Source organism: Neopsephotus bourkii, unplaced genomic scaffold, assembly GCF_033783945.1.
Source record: "Neopsephotus bourkii isolate Nb327-2 ecotype Australia unplaced genomic scaffold, CSIRO-AGI_Nbou_v1 NB_52, whole genome shotgun sequence".
Lineage (NCBI taxonomy): Eukaryota > Metazoa > Chordata > Aves > Psittaciformes > Psittacidae > Neopsephotus > Neopsephotus bourkii.
Window position 1 is genome coordinate 455,929 of NW_026900569.1, and position 21,819 is coordinate 477,747.

Below are 21,819 nucleotides of genomic sequence, written 5' to 3' on the forward strand. Positions count from 1 at the left end.
AAGTCTTAGAGAGCATCAGCTATAACGCAACATATCACTAACAAAGAAAGGGGGGGTGAAAATGTAAGACAGAGGTTAGGTAGCAGAAAGGTTAGAAGTAGAGAGAGGTAGAGGTTGGTAGAAAACTAAGGCAGGAGTCAAGTTTCCATCACTCTTTCCCTGTTTTGGAGGCCCACACACTAACAGGAAGGAATCTGTATTAAATACAACCCAGCATCTGCAACTTCATTTAATCCATCTAATACATTTTTGCTGTAAGATAACGGCAAGATTTTTGCAGTGATTCCACAATTCTGAGTACATTTAACGACCATCCCAAAACACCACTGTTGTTACATCAACACCTAAAAGCTCACTGCAGGAACAATGGATTTAACCCAGGCTAATCCCCTGTTTCACCTACCGAGTGTACAGAAAATTACTGAAAAGGATGAAAAATCCCGCTTGAAAATACCAGTTATTTCTGGAAACAAGAAGCAGATGTTCTCCTCTGTCTGGCTCAGCTGTGCTCCAGTACAAGAGTGCCTTTGTTATGCTGTCAGCAATCATTTATTTTATTTATTACAGCCATTTTATAATGCCCATCAATGTACTATTTGTGCATGATTTAGATCCGTCGCAGATCTATTTCTTTATATAGAAGCCGTCAAGAAGCATCACGTACACACTCCGAAGAGCAGACCCCATTGTGTCTCAACTGTGCAAATTAGGGGTGTTTTTCCTCTTTCCACTGGATTAATAAAAAGGGAACAGGAAGAGAAGGAGGAGCCGCTATTGCTAAATAAAGTTGAATTAGCATTAATCAAGGACCACTGAAACAAGGCAAAGTTGGGAAAATACAAGAGCTTACAGTATAAAAATAGACTCTAACTCTTTGAAGTGCAATAAAGGCAAAGCTCTCTGAACCATGGAAAGGAAACACTGCCTAGAACAAAGTCCTGTGCTGGGAAAAGGATGAATTCAGACTGGAAGAGAGCATGCTCATAGGGGGAGAGAAGGAGGGAAGAGAAAGAAAAAGGAGCATAATAATTTACTGTTTTGCCCTATCAGCCACCGAGACCTTATCTGTGGTAGGCATTAAACCACTCCCCAAAGAACTAACATCACAGCCTTTGCACGGATCAGATAAGGAATTCTGGGCCTCAAAAAACTAAACCTTTAATGAGAGCATACACGGTGCCATTCGCATTCGCCCTTCCCTCCTACTGCTTCAAACAGTGCTTTCCTACTATTGAAATACTCCCAAATTACTAATTTAATTATCCCTCTCACCCCCGTGACAAGAAATAGGTGGGATGATGTGCAACACAAAGCTGCAGCACCTCATAGAGGTAACTAAATCCCGTATTCCCAACCTGCAAGAAGGAGGATCCGCATTATAAATACCATCACATTTAACACCATGCAGCCAGCAGCATCACCCCAGAAGACTAATGCAGATAGTAAAATACCAAACAAGAGTATGAAATCCTACAGTTCAAATAGAGGTATGAGTTAAGTGATTAAGTGTCCGATTTAGTGTGAAGGTTTCCTCTATCTGACAAGCCAGTGTGCACAGGTGATTTCTTAGGATAATCTGCTATCAAAGGTACCATCTGAGGGAGCCCTCACCAATTCTGCACTTTCAGGCTGAACTTGAGAGACAGGCAGAGAGATTCATACAGTGGCAGCATCCGGTCACACTCAGTCCACGTAACCAACAGGTCCCAAGTACCAATGGAAGTTACCAAAGGGAGTAACAGAAGAGTAATTGCATTAACATGTTTATATCATTAAATGTGAGCTACAACCTCTAGGAGTTCATCAAAATACCCCCCCATCGGCAACTAAATTAAAGATTATAACACATGAAGTATCTGAGCAACAACAAAAAAACAAAATCAAGTGTGTACATGTCTAATATGCATAGCTTATACACTTTACCAATTAGCAAACAGTGGAATGTTACCACAACACTGAAAACTTGCCCTAACACAGCTTTTTCCAAACAAAAACATTTGTAGCATCAAGAATGAAATATTTCACTTGAGCAAAGTCATTGAGATCATTCCCAAAAGAGGCAAATCATTAGAATATTTTGATATCTCCTTTTTTTTGTCAAGGAAAGGTCCTAAAAATCAAAATCATGTGGATAATTGTACACTGGGAAGCGATATTTGATGTGTGGATTATTTATCTGTACTTTTCCAGGCTGCTCTACAGATGATGGGTATGAAGCACCAGACCACATTACTAATCAGTGCAGCCCCAACCCTGTAATTTGTAATGCCCAGGTAAACTGCTCGTATAAACTCCAGGATCCAAACAGAGAAGGGGGCAAAAGGGGACTGTAAGCAACTGAAACCCATGTGGTCAAGCAGCATTGGCTTATCAGAAAATACCAATCATGGTTTAGGGAATTTGGGGGTGGTTTCCTGTATAAGAATGCGGTCAAAGTGCCCCACGCAGCTGATTCCATGTGGGAGGAGCTGATGAGGCCTTTCTATGAGAGTAGGAGGGGAGCAATGAAGCTACAGTTATTGCCTGTGCACAACTGGATACTTGAGGACAGGAGTCACCAGCTCATACACCCTGTGCTGGGACACCCGAAACTGGGGTCTGACCCCGCTGGGCTGTGCTGAGCGGGTTTCAGCCTCCCTGACCCATGTCTTGCAGTGTAAAAGAGAGAGCTGACAAGTCCGGATGCTCAGTATGGTTAAAGAAATGAATGTAAAAACTACACTGCAATTGTTTGCTCTGGTCCCTGCATCACCCTATACCCATCTGTCAGCACAGCTCTGAGCGCATGCCTGGGAAATCTGGCACAGAGTGGTTTGATTTAACAGGTAGGACAGATGCAGAATGGGGACTCCCAAATGCAGCCCAGAATGGGGAAGGGGTTTTCTGATGTCAGGGAATTTCTAAAGGTATATGAACCTTTAGAAAGGCACCCCAAGAAATAAAAGTGGTTTGACTGTAAGTGTCCACAGAGCAACAGGCAACAAGAGCAGAGGACCCAACCCTGCTGAGTTTTAACTTTAATCATGAGTAGTCTGGCTATGCAGGGTCCTGAGATTCAGAGGCTCAGATTTACCAAGGAATTAAGATAATTCATTTGAATCATTTTAGAAGTGTCATTAGTTAGATTAGGGAAGATAAAAACTTATTTTTTTCATAGAATCCCAGCCTGGTTTGGGTCGAAGGGACCTTAAAGTTCATCCAGTTCCAACCCCCTGTCACGGGCAGGGTCACAATTGAGATACCTTGGTAAATCCAACCCTGATGTCAGCCTCAGTGGGAATCTGCACAGATCCACATGAACCCACGAGCACAGTCCAGTGCAGCTGGGCATCATAGAACCACAGAAGAGTTTGCTTTGGAGGGGATGGTAAAGCTTATCCAGGTCCAACCCCCTGCCATGGTCAGAGACACCTTCCACATCATGTTGTCTGACAGTTACCATTACAAGGTTAAGCAAAATATTTATTTTAAGGCTGTTTTAGCCAAAATAAGGCGACAACCCTAAAAAAAAATCCATTACAGTTGCTGGGTGGGGGGAATGTGTCATGGCTAGGAAGAAATAAAGAACAAAAAGCCCTACAGAGCCACGAGACACGGGCAGTGCAGGAGGCAGCAGTGGGCAGATGTTTCAAGCCACAGCAGATTACCTGTTCCCAAAGTCAAAGGGTGACAAGCCAGCACGGTATGCTGGTGCCTGAATGCCACTGCTGTGATGAACCCTGTTGCCCAACACTGCAAAGCACAGGAATCCTGCTACATGAGGAGTACAGCTGGAGAGGGAGAAGGGCTGAAGCAAGAGGGGAGTGATAAAAGGAAGAAAACAGAGCAGGGAGACTGCCTCATTAATATAGGGAGTAGGGACATAAGCAGAAACATACTGGATACCCCTAGGTGAGGAAACATTGGGACTGAATGTATTTCACTCACACGAGTGAAACTGAAGGGGAATGGGGGGCTCTGTCCTGCTCGGACACACGCTGAAGCCATCTCCGCAGCAGCTTTCCCAAGTAACCTCTTGATAATTAACTTATAAGGAAGCCCAGGCAGGACATTCTGCTCTCATGAAGTACCAAGGGAGAACAGATGTTTCCCGGTCTCAAAGGGACAAACTCAGAGCGTATCTTTTCATACCACTGACCCTTGAGTGCATCGAAAACACAACAAATCACAGCAAAGGAAACAAAGCAGCAGCCAAGGTAAGCAAGCACCAAACTCCAGTCAGACGCACATGTACTGCAAACGCTATCAAACGTATTTCACTATGACATTAATGCAATGACATTACCATTCCCCAAAATCCACGCTGATTACAGCTTGTGGGGAAGGGACAGAGGAGGCAGCCCACTGAAGAGCGCGTTTTATTGTAACTAACCAGGCTCGCACATTTCTTCCCTCCCACTCACTGGAAAAGCAGCTCTTTATGAAGTCTGAAGCATAATTAACTTGGTTTTGTTTAAAATCTGCATCGCCGCACAGGTAAGGAAAGCCTCGCAGCTCCCTCACTTTTCCCATAAGTTTTGCATGGCTGAAATAGGCACAGTTCTACTTAACAGCGCTCTGCCTCCCCTTTCCCTACAGCCTGGCCCGAAGGAGCTCACCAGCCGCCCTGTGCCCATATCCAGGGTGTTTAAAAGGCTGCTGGCCTCCAGAAGTCCAACTTTGGAAAGGAGAAATAAATAAATAACGCCGCTGCACACGTCCGGAGCTTGCGAGCGCCAGCCTGGCCATGTGCCGCCCGCAAGCACCCGGCACCGGGCGGGACGGCTGCGGAACGGGGACAGGGCAAAGGGAAAAGAGGCGCAAAGGACTCACCTCCGGAGTCCGCTCCGAGGGCTTCTTCCGCAAAGCCTGTTTGATCCTGGGGTCCACAGGAGCGCTCATTCTACTGCCCTGCTCCTCCGGTCCGCAGCGCCCGGGGCCGGGCCGCGGGGGGCGATGCCTGCAGGCGGTGCGGGAAGGCGGCAGCCGGCACCGCGCCTTCAGCCGCGGCTCCGCCGGGCCCCTTTCGCCGCGGCGGGGCGGGGACGCGCCCCGAAACTTTCCCCGCGCCGGCGGCCCGCGGAGGCCGCGCCGCTGCGCACGGAGCCGCGGCGGGGCCCGGGACGGGAAGAGGCCGAGGCGGGAGCGGCGGGGGCGCGGGGCGGGGAGGCCCCGGGGCGGGCGCGGTGCCCGCTGCTCGCGGTGCGGGGCGGCTGCGGGCTCAGCGGCGGGGCGCGGGGCAGGTGTCGCCGGCGGCTCCCGCCGCGCTCCCCCGGCGGCCGGCGCCGCTCCCCATCGCGCGGGTCCAGGCGGCGGCGGCGGCGCGGCCCCGCCGGGACGAGACGAAGCGTCCGCGCGGCTGCGGGAAGTTACCGGCCGGAGCGGGACACCCCGCGCGCGCCCAGCGGCTCCGCCCAGCGGGGACGCACAAAGCGACGCGGGCGGGTGAGGAGTTTCACGGCGCGGCGATACCAGCTCCTCCGCTTCACCGGGGGCCCGCGGCCGCGCCCGCTCCTTCCCTTCAAGCCGCCAGCAGCCACCACCGCCGCCCCGAGCCGCTGCTCCGCTCACCCACCGCACATATCCCCCCTGGGCGGAAAAGCGTGAGAGCGGGCTCTTTAACCTAGAGATTCAGAGAAACGAGCGAGGGGCGGGGCGGAGGGAGGGGGCGGAGCTTATAGGGTCCCGCCCCTCAGCCCGCGGGAGGGGGGGAAGAGGCGGGGCCAAAGGGCCGCGCGGAGGGAAGGCTCGCGAGGGTTGGGAGGGAGTCTGCGCGTGCGCGCTGTGGGCGCGGCCGGGAGGGGGGAGGTTTAAGCTAGAAACACCGAAATGGGCCATTTTGCGCGTTCAGTCCACATAAACATCGCTTCTGTGAGCGTCCCCTTCTACTGTGAGCTAGGGAGAACCCCCCTGCAGCCCTGATCCAGGTCTGGGGCAACAGCACGAGAGCGATGTGGAGCTGTTGGAGCGAGGCCAGAGGAGGCCATGGAGATGCTGCAAGGGCTGGAGCAGCTCTGCTCTGGAGCCAGGCTGAGAGAGCTGGGCTGGGGCAGCCTGGAGAAGAGAAGGCTCCTGAAGGGGAGAGCTTAGAGCAGCTCCAGGGCCTAAAGGGGCTGCAGGAAACCTGGAGAGGGGCTTGGGACAAGGGCCTGTAGGGACAGGCCAAGGGGAATGGCTTGAACCTGCCCGAGGGGAGACTGAGCTGAGCTCTTAGGCAGAAGCTCTTCCCTGTGAGGGTGCTGAGGCGCTGGCACAGGGTGCCCAGAGAAGCTGTGGCTGCCCCATCCCTGGCAGTGCTCAAGGCCAGGTTGGACACAGGGGCTTGGAGCAAGCTGCTCCAGTGGAAGGGGTCCCTGCCCGTGGCAGGGGTTGGAGCTGGAGGAGCTTTAAGGTCCCTTCAACCCAAACCAGGCTGGGGTTCTGTGAATGCAGTTTCTTGATTCATGAGCTTCTAAAAGCCTGTGCCTCCCCAGCCGTGGTCTGGGGGGCTCAGGCTCCCCACACCTGACCCCATCCTGCTTTACCCACCTACCAGTGTGGCTCAACTAGCAATAAAAGCAGTTTTCCAGCTCAGAAACCCCGTGTGGTTTCACCAAGCAGCCCTGTGCTGGTTCCCATGTCCTCCCGAGCCCTGGGACAGCAGCCCCTTGGGGACACCAGGATGCAGCCGGGCATCAAACACGCCTCCTTCCTTCCACCGAGTCCAGTGTGTCACTGTAGGAGATCAAAGCTGCAGGCACACAGCTTGTGTTTGTCCTTTTGTTGCCTCTTTCCTTCCGAATAAACAAGAGTGGGTTTGTTTCTTCCCTTTCTCCTGCTATTCCTTCCCGTTCGCTTCACCGCTTGCCCTTTACGGCACAATTGTCTGTCTTGTACCGATGGACTTGGTTCCAAGTTGGTTTATAATATTTCTAGTGTTTCCTTCAACCCCAAATCCAAGGAAAAACTGACATTTCCTCAACTGTAGGCCCTTGGGGCTGTGCCTGGTATCACTGCAGGCACAACAGCAGCGGAAGGGGAAGCCTGGGTCTTAAAAGCTGCTATTCTTAACATCATAGAATAGTTCGGGTTGGAAAGGACCTTAAAATCACCCAGTTCCAACCCCCCTGCCACGGGCAGGGACACCTCACACTAAACCATCTCACCCAAGGCTTCGTCCAACCTGGCCTTGAACACTGCCAGGGATGGAGCATTCACAACCTCCCTGGGCAACCCATTCCAGTGCCTCACCACCCTCACAGGAAAGAATTTCCTCCTTATATCCTATCTAAACTTCCCCTGTTTCAGTTTTAACCCATTACCCCTTGTCCTGTCACTACAGTCCCTAATGAAGAGTCCCTCCCCAGCATCCCTATAGGCCCCCTTCAGATACTGGAAGGCTGCTCTGAGGTCTCCACGCAGCCTTCTCTTCTCCAGGCTGAACAGCCCCAACTTTCTCAGCCTCCCTTCATACAGGAGGTGCTCCAGTCCCTGACCATCCTTGTGGCCTCCTCTGGACTTGTTCCAACAGTTCCATGTCCTTTTGATGTTGAGGACATCACTAAATCATTACACTGCAGAGACAATATACGATGCTCTCAAAAATGACAACCAGGTAAGGACACAGTTCCATCAAGTCTATCAAGACTGATTTATTACTTACAACTTCCATGGTAAAATGAGCATTTCCAAGCATCTCGTCTGTTGTTGCTGCAGAGGTCAGGGGTTTGTACTCGTTCCTTGGCAGAACATGTTCTCCTTTTTCAACTTTAGTACATCAAATATGATTTCCAGTAGTGTGGGACTCTTCTGCAATTCCCTGCCAGGAACATGAAAAGCTGGACAGAAAAAGTTCTCCTGCATAACAGGGGAGAAGCAAGTAGAAAAGAACCGGAGCATGAATCCTGGGTTAAGAGATTCTCCTGTTTTTCCTTCATGTTTGTTTTAGGTTTTTTTTACCAGAGATGTAATAGCAAAACAAGTAATTTATCAGCTCATTTTATAGTTAAAACTCATGGAAAAGATAAGTCAGTACTCTCCGAGTGCACATCACAGGTAAACAGCTTTAATGGGAGACTAGAATAAGAAGCAAACTGAAATCTGTGCTATGACAGTCCTCATGGATCTGCAGTAACTCAAATCCTCACCTTGGTGTTTAGAAGGTAACTCATGCTGCCACCTAGGCGAGTTGTTCAGCAGTCCCACAGTCAGAATAACACAGGAGTGGGCATGCAGTGTAGGGATAAAAGTGGTATCCTAAGAATCCCTTTTTCTTTCGCACACAGTTGTCTTATTTATGGTGCACCAGCCAGCAGGCACGCACTGAGCAGTAAACACAGGTACTCAGTAGGAGCCAGAGCTGCTGTTCCAGTTTTATTGCTTGGCTCAAATGACCTGGGAAACAAGACTTCCCTCGCTCCAAAAAACACCTGATTGTGGGTAGGTGATGCTCTAACAGCTGCAGTTATTCCAGGGCTATTCTAGCTGCCTGGGTTATTTTCCCAAATGCCTGGAGAACAATGGAAACGCGTGTCATGCTCCTAACTGCTCACCCTAACCCTAACCTGTACTCCACGTGGTAGAGCCTGCGTAGTTAAACACTATTAAGCTTTCACAAGAGAGTAATTTCAGGGCTGGGATTAAAGGATGTGGCCAAGCAGGATGCCTGTTGCCTGTGCAGAGGGGAAAACTTGCTTCTCTTTTGCCTGGACTCTTATCACTCTGCCCAAATAAAGCATCATTACTTATTGCTTAGGTTCTCATTTGTTGTAGAAGATTATCTGTAGTTTTGGATACAATACTGGAAGGTGTCTTGCTATTTATACAGATGAGCTGCAGCCTCAGGAGATTAAATGTTTCTGCTTGAAACACCCGTGAATTTGAGATCAGCTAAATTACAAAGAACATCTCCTCCTCCTGCTATGTTCCCTCCATTGTTCTGGTTCACTCTGACACTCCCAAGGATGTCTCTTAATCTCACGCCTTTCACCACCATGTGCACGCCCCAGATTCTTCAGGGTAGAACTCAGCTTCCTCCCCTCTCCCAGTGGGAAAGAGAGAATCATCATCCACTGAAAGAGGTTTTTACTTGTAGTTTGATGTATTCTGTTTCTTGTACCCATGAGTTCTGTTCCAGCCTGGCAGTTTCCTTCCTCTCCTCCAATGCTGTTGGTTTTAATTCCTTAGTTTGGAGGGGGGGGGAGAGTCCTTGTCAGAGATTCATGCACATCACTGGCAACAGCTACTGGCTAAGTGTGTGGTTAGCACAGCACAAGGAAGACAGATTCATTCTCTGCTGGGCAGGAAAACAAAATGTTCTGGGATCTCCCAGGGGAAAGAATTTCTTCAGACCCTTTTACCATTTATGCTTATTCTGGTGATTAACTTCCTGGACAGAACCTTCTGGGGATAGTTCAGTGAAAGGGGGAGTACTCTGGTGCAAGCGTGCCTTTTGCAGGTAAGTTACCCCTCTGCAGATGGCACAAGGCTGATCAGCCCAGGCACCCGGGTAAGAACATTCACCTCCTGCCTCACCCAGCATTTTGTAGCTCTGATTTTCATTTCCTGAAATGATGTCCTGCAGAGTGGGAAAGAGCAAATCACTTCTGCAGAATCAAACCCAAGAATGCCCATTCTGTTTTGTACCACTGCTTTTTGCTCCTTCTCAGGCACAGCTCCTCATCGTGCATATTCCTAGAGCTTCAGTGCAGAGGATAATGGTAAAGAGTAGAAATGAAGCATGAGAATTGGGAGATCTTTTCCTGCTTTATCAGAATAGCTGGAATTAAAACCCATCTTTGGTCTTTACATGTTCCCTTCCACATACACATTTTCCTGAAGGGTGAAACTGGAGAGCCATGTACTCATAAGCATTTAGAGTTCATCATAACAGTCAAATCCTTGTTTTTCAGCCTTCCTCAGCAAGACTGAAGCACATGGGAAGCCTGACACCTTTTAAATGCAGGGATACAACACTTTCTCTACTCATGCTTTACCTTCAGTGGCAACTTCCCTTGCTTTTCATGACCCCTGTCACACATCTTTGATGGTCTCTAAGGTGCTGAGTGCTGGTGTGAACGTACTGTGAATACAGTGAGCATGGAGATTGAAAGGTTTTAAGATTACATTAACATGCAAAGAGAGGGGGATGACAAGCCCCAGCTGCTCCCTGGAGCAGGCTGAACTGCAGCTCCGAGTGGAGACATGAAGGATTTCCTCCTCTTAGCTCCCAGCTGAAGGGAGCATCTCTCAGTTGACGGCACTTTATGGGATATCCACGGGAGAAGCTTCAGGGAGGACTGGTGGAAATGCTGAAATAACCAATATTCCATGCTGGAGGATGCAGAGTGGGGTTTGTGCCATCACACACTGGCTGCTGTGTCAGGTAATTCCCAGCCAGTCACACACCGGGTCGCTTCTGGAGTCCTAGTTCCCAAATTAGGAGCAATCTGCTAAAGCAAGGAGTGAATTAGGTTATTTGCTGTTCCTTTACTAAGGTTTCTATGAAAACAAAGAGGCACATTGATACAGACTCTCTGGAAGTTGCCAGTGAGGATGGTAAAAGCTATTTCTATAGACCTGAGACACATACATGCCTGTTCTCATTTCCCTCCCATGTCCACAAGTGAACAGACATGAATCCTGAAGGGCATTCCTCTTCCTTGTCCGCTGCTTGGAAGGTGCAGCTGAAGCAGGAACGGGTGCCTGCGCATCCAGTGCCTGCGCCACACTCCTCTGAGTGGGATCAGGAACAGAAGGAAGTGCTCAAGGCCAGGTTGGACACAGGGGCTTGGAGCAAGCTGCTCCGGTGGAAGGGGTCCCTGCCCATGGCAGGGGTTGGAGCTGGAGGAGCTTTAAGGTCCCTTCCAACACAAACCATTCTGTGACTCTCTGATTCCGACTCCTGCCAAGTCACCAGAGCATCCAACCCGCCCCCAGGCATGTTATAGTGTAGAACATTATCACAAGTGTCTGATCAAACAGAGCAGGAACTGACAAAAACATTCAAAATTGTTATAAAACACTATCGAACATAAAAAAACAGCTGGTTTGCTCAAAGGCAGAAGTTTTTGCCCCAAACAGATACACATTCCACAGTGGAACAGCTCTGTCTGAACCAGGCTCTTTCATCAAATGCTTTTCTGTCTTCTGCCGGTTTATTTTTACTACACACAACCTACAGATATTTGATTCCAGCCCCAGCACTTTGCTGGCAAAAGCTAGAAGAGCATATGGACCTGTCTAGATATTGGAGGTATCCAGCAACAGTATACAGATGTCCAAGCTCTAGCCTGAAAAAGCTGAAGATGGGGGTGGCAGGGGGGAAACCTGCCCTGACAGGAGGCAATCTGGAGCCTAGTGACAGCCCCATTTGCATTTGCTTTGTTGTTATAATCAGGTTAAAACCTCAGCGGAAAGATTTGCTTCATTTGTGGTAGGAAACCTCATGCCAAAACCCATTAGAAAAGAGGGGGGGTAAAAGAATGGGGACAGATAAAGATGAAGGCTGTAAAGAAAGAACTCTTGCTATGGAAACTCCCCAGCACTAATCCAGCATCAGCAGCCACTTTAGCATCTCTCATTCCAAACATTTAAGGTCTCTTCCGTTAATGTTGGGGTCCACTTAAAGTTATACAACTACAAATCGCAAGATGTTTTCCCAACCAGTGGGGACTTTGTGACCTGTTATAACCCAGTGAGAACATGCAATGGTTATTTGTATTTTTCTCCAGAGTAGCTATTTTCAGAGGCAAAAAGCCAAACACTTGCATAACTCACCACTGCTGGTCTGTGTATCTGTGACATTTGTAAGGGGACAAGGCTTTGGCTGACGGTGTTGAGCTAGGAAGAGAACAGGGCATGCGGAGAGGAGCCAGGTTCAATGTGATAAAGAGCAGAGTAAATAGGATTGCAGAACTTCCCCTTTTTTGAAGGGAACGGAGTAATTCTCTTGAGCATGTGGAAAAATAACAAACAACCTCTGGTGCAGCCAAGCAGCAGGCACCTCGTCTAGACTTTGAGCTGGCCATCACCTACATGAAGAAACTGGGAATAAACACCAGACATGCTGGTCCTCTGCTTTCTGCAATCAAACCCATGCTGCTTGGTTTTTAACTCTTATGAATTACATTATGAGTTATACTCATATGAATTACACTATTACAGCATTTGGATCAAGACCAAGGCTGGGGAAGAGTTGCAGTTCTTACCATTTCCTTGCTCGCTGGTGCCAGGGTGCTCTGCAACCATGAGCATCGCTGCTGTAGCCGAGACGGGTGCAACAGTTGAGCAGCATCACCCCAGCTTCGCAGTGCCTGCAGATGTGTCTGTGTTTCTCTGTGTGTGGATAAGCTATAATTTGATTACAGAGAAGTGTTGCACAGCTTAGGAGGCTCAGTCCAGGCCTGGGAGCCAGGAATGCTCGGTGAACTCATTGCAAAGTTATGTAGGCCAAAATTCCCTGTATCATCCTCTGCTTTTAAAGTCACATTTCGGTGCTGTCGGTCTGATTTGTTCTCATGAGGAGACTACAGACAGCTCCCACTGACATTAGCATTAGAAGTGCTCAGCTCCTCCACACTCCTCAGTTGGGTCCCCTCTCATTGAAGCACTCGGTGTCACAGACTTTTATCATCTGTCTTCGCATGATGACATGCATCCTTATTATTCCCTATGATCTGTTCTCCGGCTTTTAATGACCCTCCAGAGCTAATGAGATGTTTGTTCCCCCACCCAAGCACAACCATATGGATGAGATGGTATCAGGCAGCTCGCTGAAACCAGTAATTCTCAGGCATGCAGAGTATCCAGAAAGTTCCTGTTTTCAGTGCCTCGGTTTTAGTCTTCAAATGCAGAAGTGTTCGGCATTGCTCACATGATGCCAGCAGCACAACAGAACAAACAGTCTTCTGCAGACCAAATCCTGCCTATTTTTAACTTAAAGATCTGCAGATGACTCTCCTTCCACTCGGTGTGGTTTTCCTCCCCCCCATGGAGAGGCCTTGGTAACGCCACAGCCATTCTGCTGTGCAGTAGATGTGATTGATGGTGGAGGATATTGATGCACAGCAGTGTCCCAGAGCCCGTGGTGGCCTCTTGCCATAGCCCAGAAGCTCTCCTGCAGTGGAAAGCTGAGGTGCTCCTGCTGAGACACCACCAGGCTTTCTTTTACCTTCATGCATCAAACAGCTAAGACATCCGGGGATGCTGAAGGTACAGCAAGGGCCAGTGCACAGGGCTGGACTCCTGGAAAACCTGGCATTATCCCGCTCCACTTGGCTCTTGTCAGGCCACCCCTGGAATACTGTGAGCAGTTTTGGTCCCTGCTGTACAAAAAGGCTGGGGATGCGTTGGACAGGGTCCGGAGAATGGCCACAAAGGAGATCCAGGGGCTGGGCAGTGTGTGAGGAAAGGCTGGGAGAGCTGGGACCGTGCAGCCTTGTCCCCATGTGCCAGTATCTCAAGGATGGTCCTTGAGGTCCCTTCAAATCTGGGATTCTAGGATTCTCCTTCCAGCACACAAGAAGGGGAGGTACCTTCACTGCAAACCCACCCCAAGGGGATGCAGGGCTTTCACCCGAGGGGAGGCTGTGACTAACGTGCAGCAACTCCTGGAGTTGATGCGAGGGGAGAGGGAAGCGTTCCTCCATCCCATGCTTTTCAAGGAGAAGATTGTCCTGGATGGGGTTTAGAATGCTACCAGCGCACCCATGCGCAGTCCTCAAATGAAAGGAAGCATTGTGTGTGAACCACGGGGAGGACCTCCCTTACTGTAAGTGGCCGGGAGCAGGGGAAATAAAAGCAGAACAGCAGCGAGATGAAGGTCAGAGGATCACATGAATCACACGGTGATGACGTGCTGGCGTGTGCGGCTCAGTGCACCGCCCAGCGACACCAGATGCCACTGGAGTACACAAATACCATTTACCTACAGCCACTTACCCACACGGGAGTGGTTTCTCAAAGTGGGGTTTTTACTCCTTCCACTGGAGCAGGTTGCTCCAAGCCCATCCAGCCTGGCCTTGAGCATTGCCAGGGTCTGACTGACCATGAGCGGAGCTGGGTACCAGAGCCCCCATGAACATGAAGGCGGCTGGGTGTGACTGTGGCACAGCCCCACAGTGATGGTGCTCCAGCAGTGAAACTGTTGGCAACACAATGGGCCAGGAGGGTTCTGTCAGCGGAAGCATTTTCCTTGCTGCATTATCAAGACCCCACATGCTCAGGGTGATGCTCAGGGTGATGCTCAGCTGCCTCTTCAGTTGACACTGAACAGGGAACAGCCGCATCACAGATTCATTAGAGATGCTGAATGAGCCTTGTGCTTTGGCTGCAGGTGATGAAGGCAGGGGCAGGCACTCCTGCTGGAACAAGTCCTCTAAACCCGCCTCTGTTGTGGGTGTTCTGGAGAAGAGGGAATTTACCCGTATTGCTGAGCCTGACGACTTGTCCTGGGTGGAATCCGCATGGACTCCTGCCGAGCCACTGACCAAAGGCAGAGCTGCTGCAGGAACCTGCAACCCCGCGGGGTCAGCAGCTTCCCAGCCAGCAAGCCTGGGAAAAACCAGAGCAGGATGTGACAGTGAGCTCCAGCACCGCTGAGAAGCTGTGGTCACATCAAGGATTGCTTCCCCTCAATGGGAATTCAGGGCTGGGAAGAGCTGCAGTTGCCAGGAGCAGCGAGGGTTCGCTCACCCATTGGTTTTGATACTTAGATCAGTTCATGCTAAATCACTTCAAGCCTTTGGTTTTTACCGATCTGTATCTGTTTCCATAGGAAGAGCCTGCTTTGCACTACCCTATGATTTAAGCAATGATTTGGAGATTTAGGCTGTATCTGCCTCCAGGCTGATGGCTTTTACAGCATAACCAGCCCCGGAACAATGCTGTGTGAAACGACAGAGATCAAGACTTCAACTGTTGGAGCTGCACAAGGAAAACAAGCCTGGAGAATAAAGCCCACAAGCATTAATTATTGCTGCACAAACCACACAGCTGTAATTATCTTGTTCACCAAGAAGGTCTCCAGCAAATTTTATCAGTCCCATTGTTAATACATGCAGACAGGAGCCCTCATTCTCTCGGCTCTTCGGGTAGTGATCAAAATTAGCCAAGATTTCTAGTTACGGCTGCTATTAATAAATCGAGTCCTTGAAAATCGGGGAGTTAATTTCTTAGGATTCAGAGCACTCAATCAGCTATTGAAAAATATAATTGCTGGTGGCTGTAATTTGGAAGTAATTAGAGAAGAATTGCTGAATGTAAGCATCGCAAACGCTGCGAGGTTCTCCAGAGGGAAAAGTGTCTCCAGCAGGAAAACCGAGCGCACAAACCCATTTGTCCCCTCTCCCCAAGAGTCACCATTCACAAACGCCTCTGTAGCTCCATGACCTGTCCCAGGCCCCGCACCAGAGCCTCTGAATGAGGGTGTTTGCTCAGGAGAGGTCCCATCAGTGGTCCAGTCTCAGCACTGGAGCCAACCAAGTGACTTGCCATCATCACCCCTGTACAGACTCAGGCTTTGGCTCCATGTTCTCTCACTGCTGCCTCTGTGCTGGCTCTGTGCTGTTCATAAACTGACACAGAATCCCAGCCTGGTTTGTGCTGGAAGGGACCTCAAAGCTCCTCCAGCCCCAACCCCTGCCACGGGCAGGGACCCCTTCCACTGGAGCAGCTTGCTCCAAGCCCCTGTGTCCAACCTGGCCTTGGGCACTGCCAGGGATGGGGCAGCCACAGCTTCTCTGGGCACCCTGTGCCAGCGCCTCAGCACCCTCACAGGGAAGAGCTTCTGCCTAAGAGCTCAGCTCAGTCTCCCCTCGGGCAGGTTCAAGCCATTCCCCTTGGCCTGTCCCTACAGGCCCTTGTCCCAAGCCCCTCTCCAGGTTTCTGTAAATCCATTTGATTCTCAAGAACACCGAAACACTTCGCCTTTAGGAAGCAGGATGTTCATTTCTCAAGGGAGCGCTCGCTCCCATCTTTCTCGCACCCTTCCATCAGAAACCGCTTTCATTTTCTGTGCTGCTCACGGAAAACCCTTGTTTTCCATGAACAGCCTGGGTCAAACTCCACCGCCAGCTCTGCCATCCAGCGCTGCCACACAAGACACACACGTGTCACAGAGCTGCAGCTTCAGCCTGTCCTCCTCGAGGAGGAAACAGCAGTGAGAGCAGCCCTGCCCCTGCTGCAGCACAGCAGAGCCGCATGCGATGTGCACAGCAGGACGTGGCTGCAGCTCCCTGGTCCTCAGCGGTTTTCCAGCCGGGTCTGTGCTACCAGCGGCACCAGGACCCGTGTTTAGGAGTTCAGGAAGAAGGAAAAGCGTTGGAGGAAGCGGCTCCCTCTGCTCACGCAAGGTTCTCATTTTGTAATGGGAAGAGGATGAGCCAGGGCAGGATGCTTCCCTCCGGCCACCCACACCCTGAGGTAATGAAAGGTGAAGACTTCTTGGTCTGGAACTTCATCACTGAGAAAAAACATCTACAGAGAAACTGCTGCCGATGGAGGCAGCTCCTTAAGGAAAACAGCAGCAAACAAAGCACAAAGGTGTTTGAGCCCCTGGACTGGAGCTCTGCTCCCTGGCTGGAGATGGGGCACATCAGGGCATGTGTCACAGGAAAAGGCACCTCCTTACCTCCTGTGCTGCTCCCGAAACACAGGACCAACCTCCAGCCCAAGGAATTCCTCCTAAACCATACCCCTTCCTCTGGTATGGTGCAATAAGGACCTGCCCCTGGTCCAGGGTGCCTCATGGGTGCTGATCAGCAGCACAGCTCTGCCCTGGGGCGGGCTCCTCGCCCTCGGTGGTGGCTGAGCACCCAAACAGATGCCGAGATGGTATCACAGGGCTCTGGTATGGAGCTCTGGTGGAAACCTGGCCCTGAAACAACCATCCAGACCCACGAGCACAACCTGCCCTGCCCGCAGCCCGGCCACCATGGGCATTGCTCAAACCCAGGCCTTGAGCAACAGGTACCGGGCAGAGGAAGGGCAGAGCCTGGGGAAGGAGCCTCTGAGCTCCTTCAGCAGACAGGATCTTGCAGCAGAGGTGGCCACGCAAGGGGAGCTGCCGAGTGCCTCACCACAGCACAAGTGTGACGATACTCAGGTAGCAACGCCCTGAACCACAGGACCAGCTCCTGACTGTCCCCTCCTCCTCCTGTGCAGTGGTTACCAGTGATGGGCACCAAGAGCTCCTCGTGCCCCGCTGTGGCTGGTGCTGAGCGTGGCTGAAGGCAGGAGCTCGGGCAGTGGCTCCCCACGCTCGGAGCAGAGCAGATGTGCTCAGCTCCAGCTGGGAGCAGCAGCTGGAAGAGGCAGAGGTTCAGGAAGTAAATTCTGCCACTGCACAAATGGTTCTGGTAATGAAAATAAACAGACATGGGAGTAACGTGCTTCCTGCTGCCACTGCGCTCCCTAGGAGAGGATGGGCTGTAAGGGAGCAGAGGACCTGTGGGAGACCCAGCCTGCAGCCAAGCCCTGTGCTGCTGGTTAGGAATGATGCCAGTGCCTCCACATCCGTCTGTGTTTCATGGAGTCACACAACAGCTTGGGCTGAAGGGACCTTAAATCTCATCCAGTTCCAAGCCCTGCTCTGCCATCAGCATGTTCTGGATGCTGCAGTGATTCTGCTGCTAACAGCAACCCCTGGCAAACACCTCCCAGAGACACATGATCATGAGCCAACCTCGTGCCTGCCCCATCAAGAGGACACCTCATGACCATCTACTCTGGTAACACAGAATCCTCCATCCTCCATTGCAGGGCTCTGACAGCAGCACACACGGGTGCACCCCATATCCCAGTATCCTGACACAGCAGCTCCCTTCCTCTCCTACAACATCCACTAAGGATGAGCATCTCCTGCCACTCATCGAGAGCAGAAGATGCAGCTACTTCAGGCCACAGTCTCCCATCTTTTGCTCTTTTTTATGCCCTTTTCAAGAATACAGGACCTGGATTAACTGAATGCCCCAAAAGCCATCATACATACGCTCTGCTATGTCTTCCCAAGTTAATTCTTCCTGTTGTATGATTACTGCTTCGCTTTCCTTGACAGCCCTCTATCGTAACTTGAACTTGGATTCATAAACCTTATGAAGACTTCTTCATTCCTGGGAGACAAAGACAGAAAAGGGATTGTAAATGTGCAATGGGCACAAACTTCTCCTCTTCTGTGCAGAAGAACTGCAAACACTCGACTAGTGAGACGAACAGCTTTGAGGTGACCACACAGACCCATGCCAGGACCACAGCTTTATCTGTGCTCTCCATGCAAAGTCAAGCATCCTCCAGAGGGTCAGGACCATCTTGTGTCTTACTGCTGCTTTTGCTGTGGCCAGCAACATTCACACCTGAAGGGACAGCAAATTCAACCACAGATTCCCATTTGAAATGATTAATGCCTCAAGAGACCCCAAAGCCAACGGCTGCAGCACCCCTAAGTAGCAGGAGGTGTGCACCGAAGGGACGGGAGAGTGAAGCTGGGGATGGTTGTAGTTCACACACTCACCACCACCCTCCTACTGCTTGTGTACAGACCAGACACCGAGTGCACCAAAGTAAATCGACATACTGTATTTATTGCACAAATTTCCCCTAAAATTGGGAATGGTTATTATAATACAAGTGCACATCTTGGGAAATATATACAAAACCAGAAGAGAGAACAAGTATGTACATTTTACCCAGCATTTTACAAGTACCACCATCTAAATAATTTAGAGAAAGCAAAAAAAAAAAAAAAAACCTGTCATAAAACATCTCTAACAACTAACAGGGAAAACACCCGCGAGGTGGAAAATCCTTTCTTTTCAATAGGGTTTGTTCTTAGCAGCCCAGCGTTGGCCAACTGCAACAACAACTTTGCTCAGCCGTGTGCCTTAGTACACTTAGTTTTCAGCTGGAAATTAAGACATGTTAATGGAGATGGGTAATAGTGGAAACAGAAGAAATCAAACATTAGTTTTCTATTCACATAAAACCATCGCGATACACTTTAATGGAGTCCTGTAGAAGATCCCTTTTTGTGTTGTTTAATACACAGACATTCATACCGTGGTGTTCATGCACCCTCAAAGTTCACCTACGGGAAAACATCCCATCACACAGGGTTTGGGATGAGTTGGGACCAATGTGCTCTTCAGGATGGGGATGAGGAGGCCACATCCATGGCCCTTCCACTGGGACAATGCTGAGGGGTCCTGTCAGGCAGGACACCACCAAACCACCACCTTCTTCTCAAGTTAATACTGATTTCAAGCTGTGCAAGGGCCATTTGAGAGAGTCAAATCCACATCAGCAATGCCAACAACTCGCCTGATCATGGTTAAAGGGAGGAGGATGTGGGATCTTCCTTATAAGCATGGTCCAGGGGGTTGTCCATCTATTAGGGGATGTGCTGTGGATGAAGCCACATGAGGAACCACACAGAGGCAGGGGCAGAGATTCCAGAGCCAAGCCCATGCTGACACCACCAGGTTACAATTGCATGTCTGTGTATAATGTTCCGAATCATAACTCCTGGCTCTAGAACCGAGCACAGCAAAGAGTTCAACATCCCTGTGCTGAGCTCAAGGCTGTATTGCGTGAAAAATGGGTTTACACAACTGGGCCCCTATGTTCTGTGCTCATTCCAAAAGCCAGATGTAAAATAACGGTGTGGTGAAGGAAGGACATTTGAAGAATAGGGGAGAAATGTCCTTGGATCACATATTTAACCAAGGTTCTTCCCTGCAGCAGTCAGTGTTAGATTTTATATACAAAAGAGCTCCCAATGCCTGTATTAAGGTTTGAGTTACTAAGGGGGACTCAGTCCTACATGGAAAGGGCCATGGGTTTTCCATGTGGATCTTCCCTGGGACAGAGTCTGAAGTTACAGCTTTAAGTAGCACTGGAATCCTGGCGCAGGGAGGAAGGGAGGAGGCAGCGCTGGGGCCGGGATCTCTCCTATTGTTTTCAAGTTTATCAAATGGTTAAAATAGATTCTGTATTTCAAATACCTCCTCGAACAATAGCAGGCGTGCTACGCTATTGAATAGATGATTACAGAGGGACATATTTATAGAGCTGTTTATAGAGTTCAGCGACTGTGTGAGCACATATCTCCTACGTGTGTGGCTAACCCATGGCTTCCAACGTACTGAACGTCAGGGGTGGAACCAGAACCTAAACCCCAGCAACATGAACTGGCTGCCAGGACAAATACGCAAAGAAAAGCCTCTAATGAAGTGTCCAGTTAAACTGAGGTAGTAGAGCCTTTGAAAACATAATCCACCTACCACTGTATATTTACATTACTTACAGCAGGCTGGGTCCATCAGCTATTCGTACAACTGTTGTATATACAATGACAAGACAGCGATGGCTGAGGAAAGGAGAAATGCTGAGAATAAAATAAACAACATTTCCTGCTGGTAATTACAGAAGTGAGTAGAAAAGGGATTAGAGTCATCTGCATCGAGGGGTGCATCTGTCCAGAAATAACTGGTGTTACTGCACTGTGGTGTAAGCAACGTCCTGGTTTTGTAGAATGGCTTTAAAAAACAGAGCAATTTGTTACCTGAGCAATTTTAAGGGTAATAATAGTCTATCTGTTTCTTTCCCACTGCTTTGGTACAATTGTTTCTAGTTCATCACTCCAGTAGCTGACTGACTGCTGTAAAAAGAAGATGATGTTGCAAGAATATTGGAGACCATAAAAAAGTTAAAGAGGTAAAGAGTCACCTGGGGCCTGTGGGCAAACCGCAGCCAACGCTCCCTTAGAGATGATTCTTTTCTTTAAACATTCTGATTACGTTATGGAAGAAAAGCATCACTTGGTATAAAGCAACATGGACACGTTAGAAACATTTAATACTGGTTACAGCACCCAGCCAAGAAAGAGAATCTCCATCGCTGTTGGCCTCCTCTTCCTCCTCACCCCTGTGCCCACCCCAGCTATTCCCTCTCCCCAGGAGAAAGATCATAAATTAACCTTGGAGCTGAGTGTCATGAATGAGCTTTTTACAAAACACCCCCCCCGCCTCCCCCCGTTCTTCCTCAGGGAAGTGCCCACACCTGGACCGTGACATGGAAAAGGAGAAGTTGTTTACAACTCATTGCAGCTTGAGAGTTAGAGACTGAAGGAGCTCCTCCTCGGGCTGAAGGCAGCTGCTGCGTCCCCTCGGTAAGTCCATAACCAGCGATGGCATCACGTATTCCTCAAGGCAGCTCTTCCTCACGTCCCCCACCTGAGTTACACTTGGCCACGGTGGCAGAAGCTGCTCAGAAACGCAGATCTTCCACTCCTGTCTGTGGGTGAAATCCCCGGCTCGCTCTGTTTTCCTTTCTTTATCCTTCTTTATAAACGACCAAGTGGGAGAGGAAAACCCTCCAAGTGTTTGCACAACGTGCAGTCATATATGGAGGGGCTGCAGCTCAACGAGCAGTTTGTTTTAATGGCTTCAAAGAGAAAGGAGCCAGAACAAGTTGTCTTCTTCCACTTTGTTTCCAGAGGGGGAGGAAAAAAGTCAACATCTACAGCCTCTGGTATTTTAAAGTAGTATCTGGGCAACGTAGGGAGAGTGAGTGCTTGCTACAGCTGCCAGCAAAGGGAGGTCGCTGGATTCAATCCTAAAGGCAAGCAGAAGAGTCGCATTTAGTCCAACCCAAAACGCACATCGGTCACCGTGCTCCAGCCCCAGCCTTTGCCTGGGTCATGAGCGTGTCCAGCTCAGAGAGAGAGGACACTGGAAAACTGAATCCCACTGAGCTTCCCTCCTAACACAGCCCTGCCAGCTGGGTTACACACCCCAGCCTCCACATTGCTGCTATCCCCGTGTTGTTCATGCTGAGGAGCGACCGCTCCGCACTGCGCTGCTACTG

General features: G+C 49.9%; 2 protein-coding genes across 9 annotated transcripts in view; both read right to left on the reverse strand.

The window, feature by feature from the left end:
• The window catches only part of RAPGEF6 (Rap guanine nucleotide exchange factor 6), a 113,527-nt gene extending 108,413 nt beyond the window's left edge, over nt 1-5,114 (reverse strand). For 5 of the 6 annotated variants that reach the window (XM_061347808.1, XM_061347828.1, XM_061347791.1 and 2 more), the window contains exon 1: nt 4,813-5,114. In XM_061347808.1, the coding sequence (XP_061203792.1) occupies nt 4,813-4,881 (69 nt within the window). In that variant the 5' untranslated portion in view covers nt 4,882-5,114. The remainder of the gene's footprint in view (nt 1-4,812) is intronic. The other variant, XM_061347783.1, reaches the window with a different exon arrangement.
• A 13,402-nt stretch (nt 5,115-18,516) lies between these two features.
• FNIP1 (folliculin interacting protein 1) overlaps nt 18,517-21,819 on the reverse strand; it is a 66,799-nt gene continuing 63,496 nt past the window's right edge. For all 3 annotated transcript variants that reach the window (XM_061347931.1, XM_061347915.1, XM_061347923.1), the window contains one exon: nt 18,517-21,567. In XM_061347931.1, the coding sequence (XP_061203915.1) occupies nt 21,489-21,567 (79 nt within the window). In that variant the 3' untranslated portion in view covers nt 18,517-21,488. The remainder of the gene's footprint in view (nt 21,568-21,819) is intronic.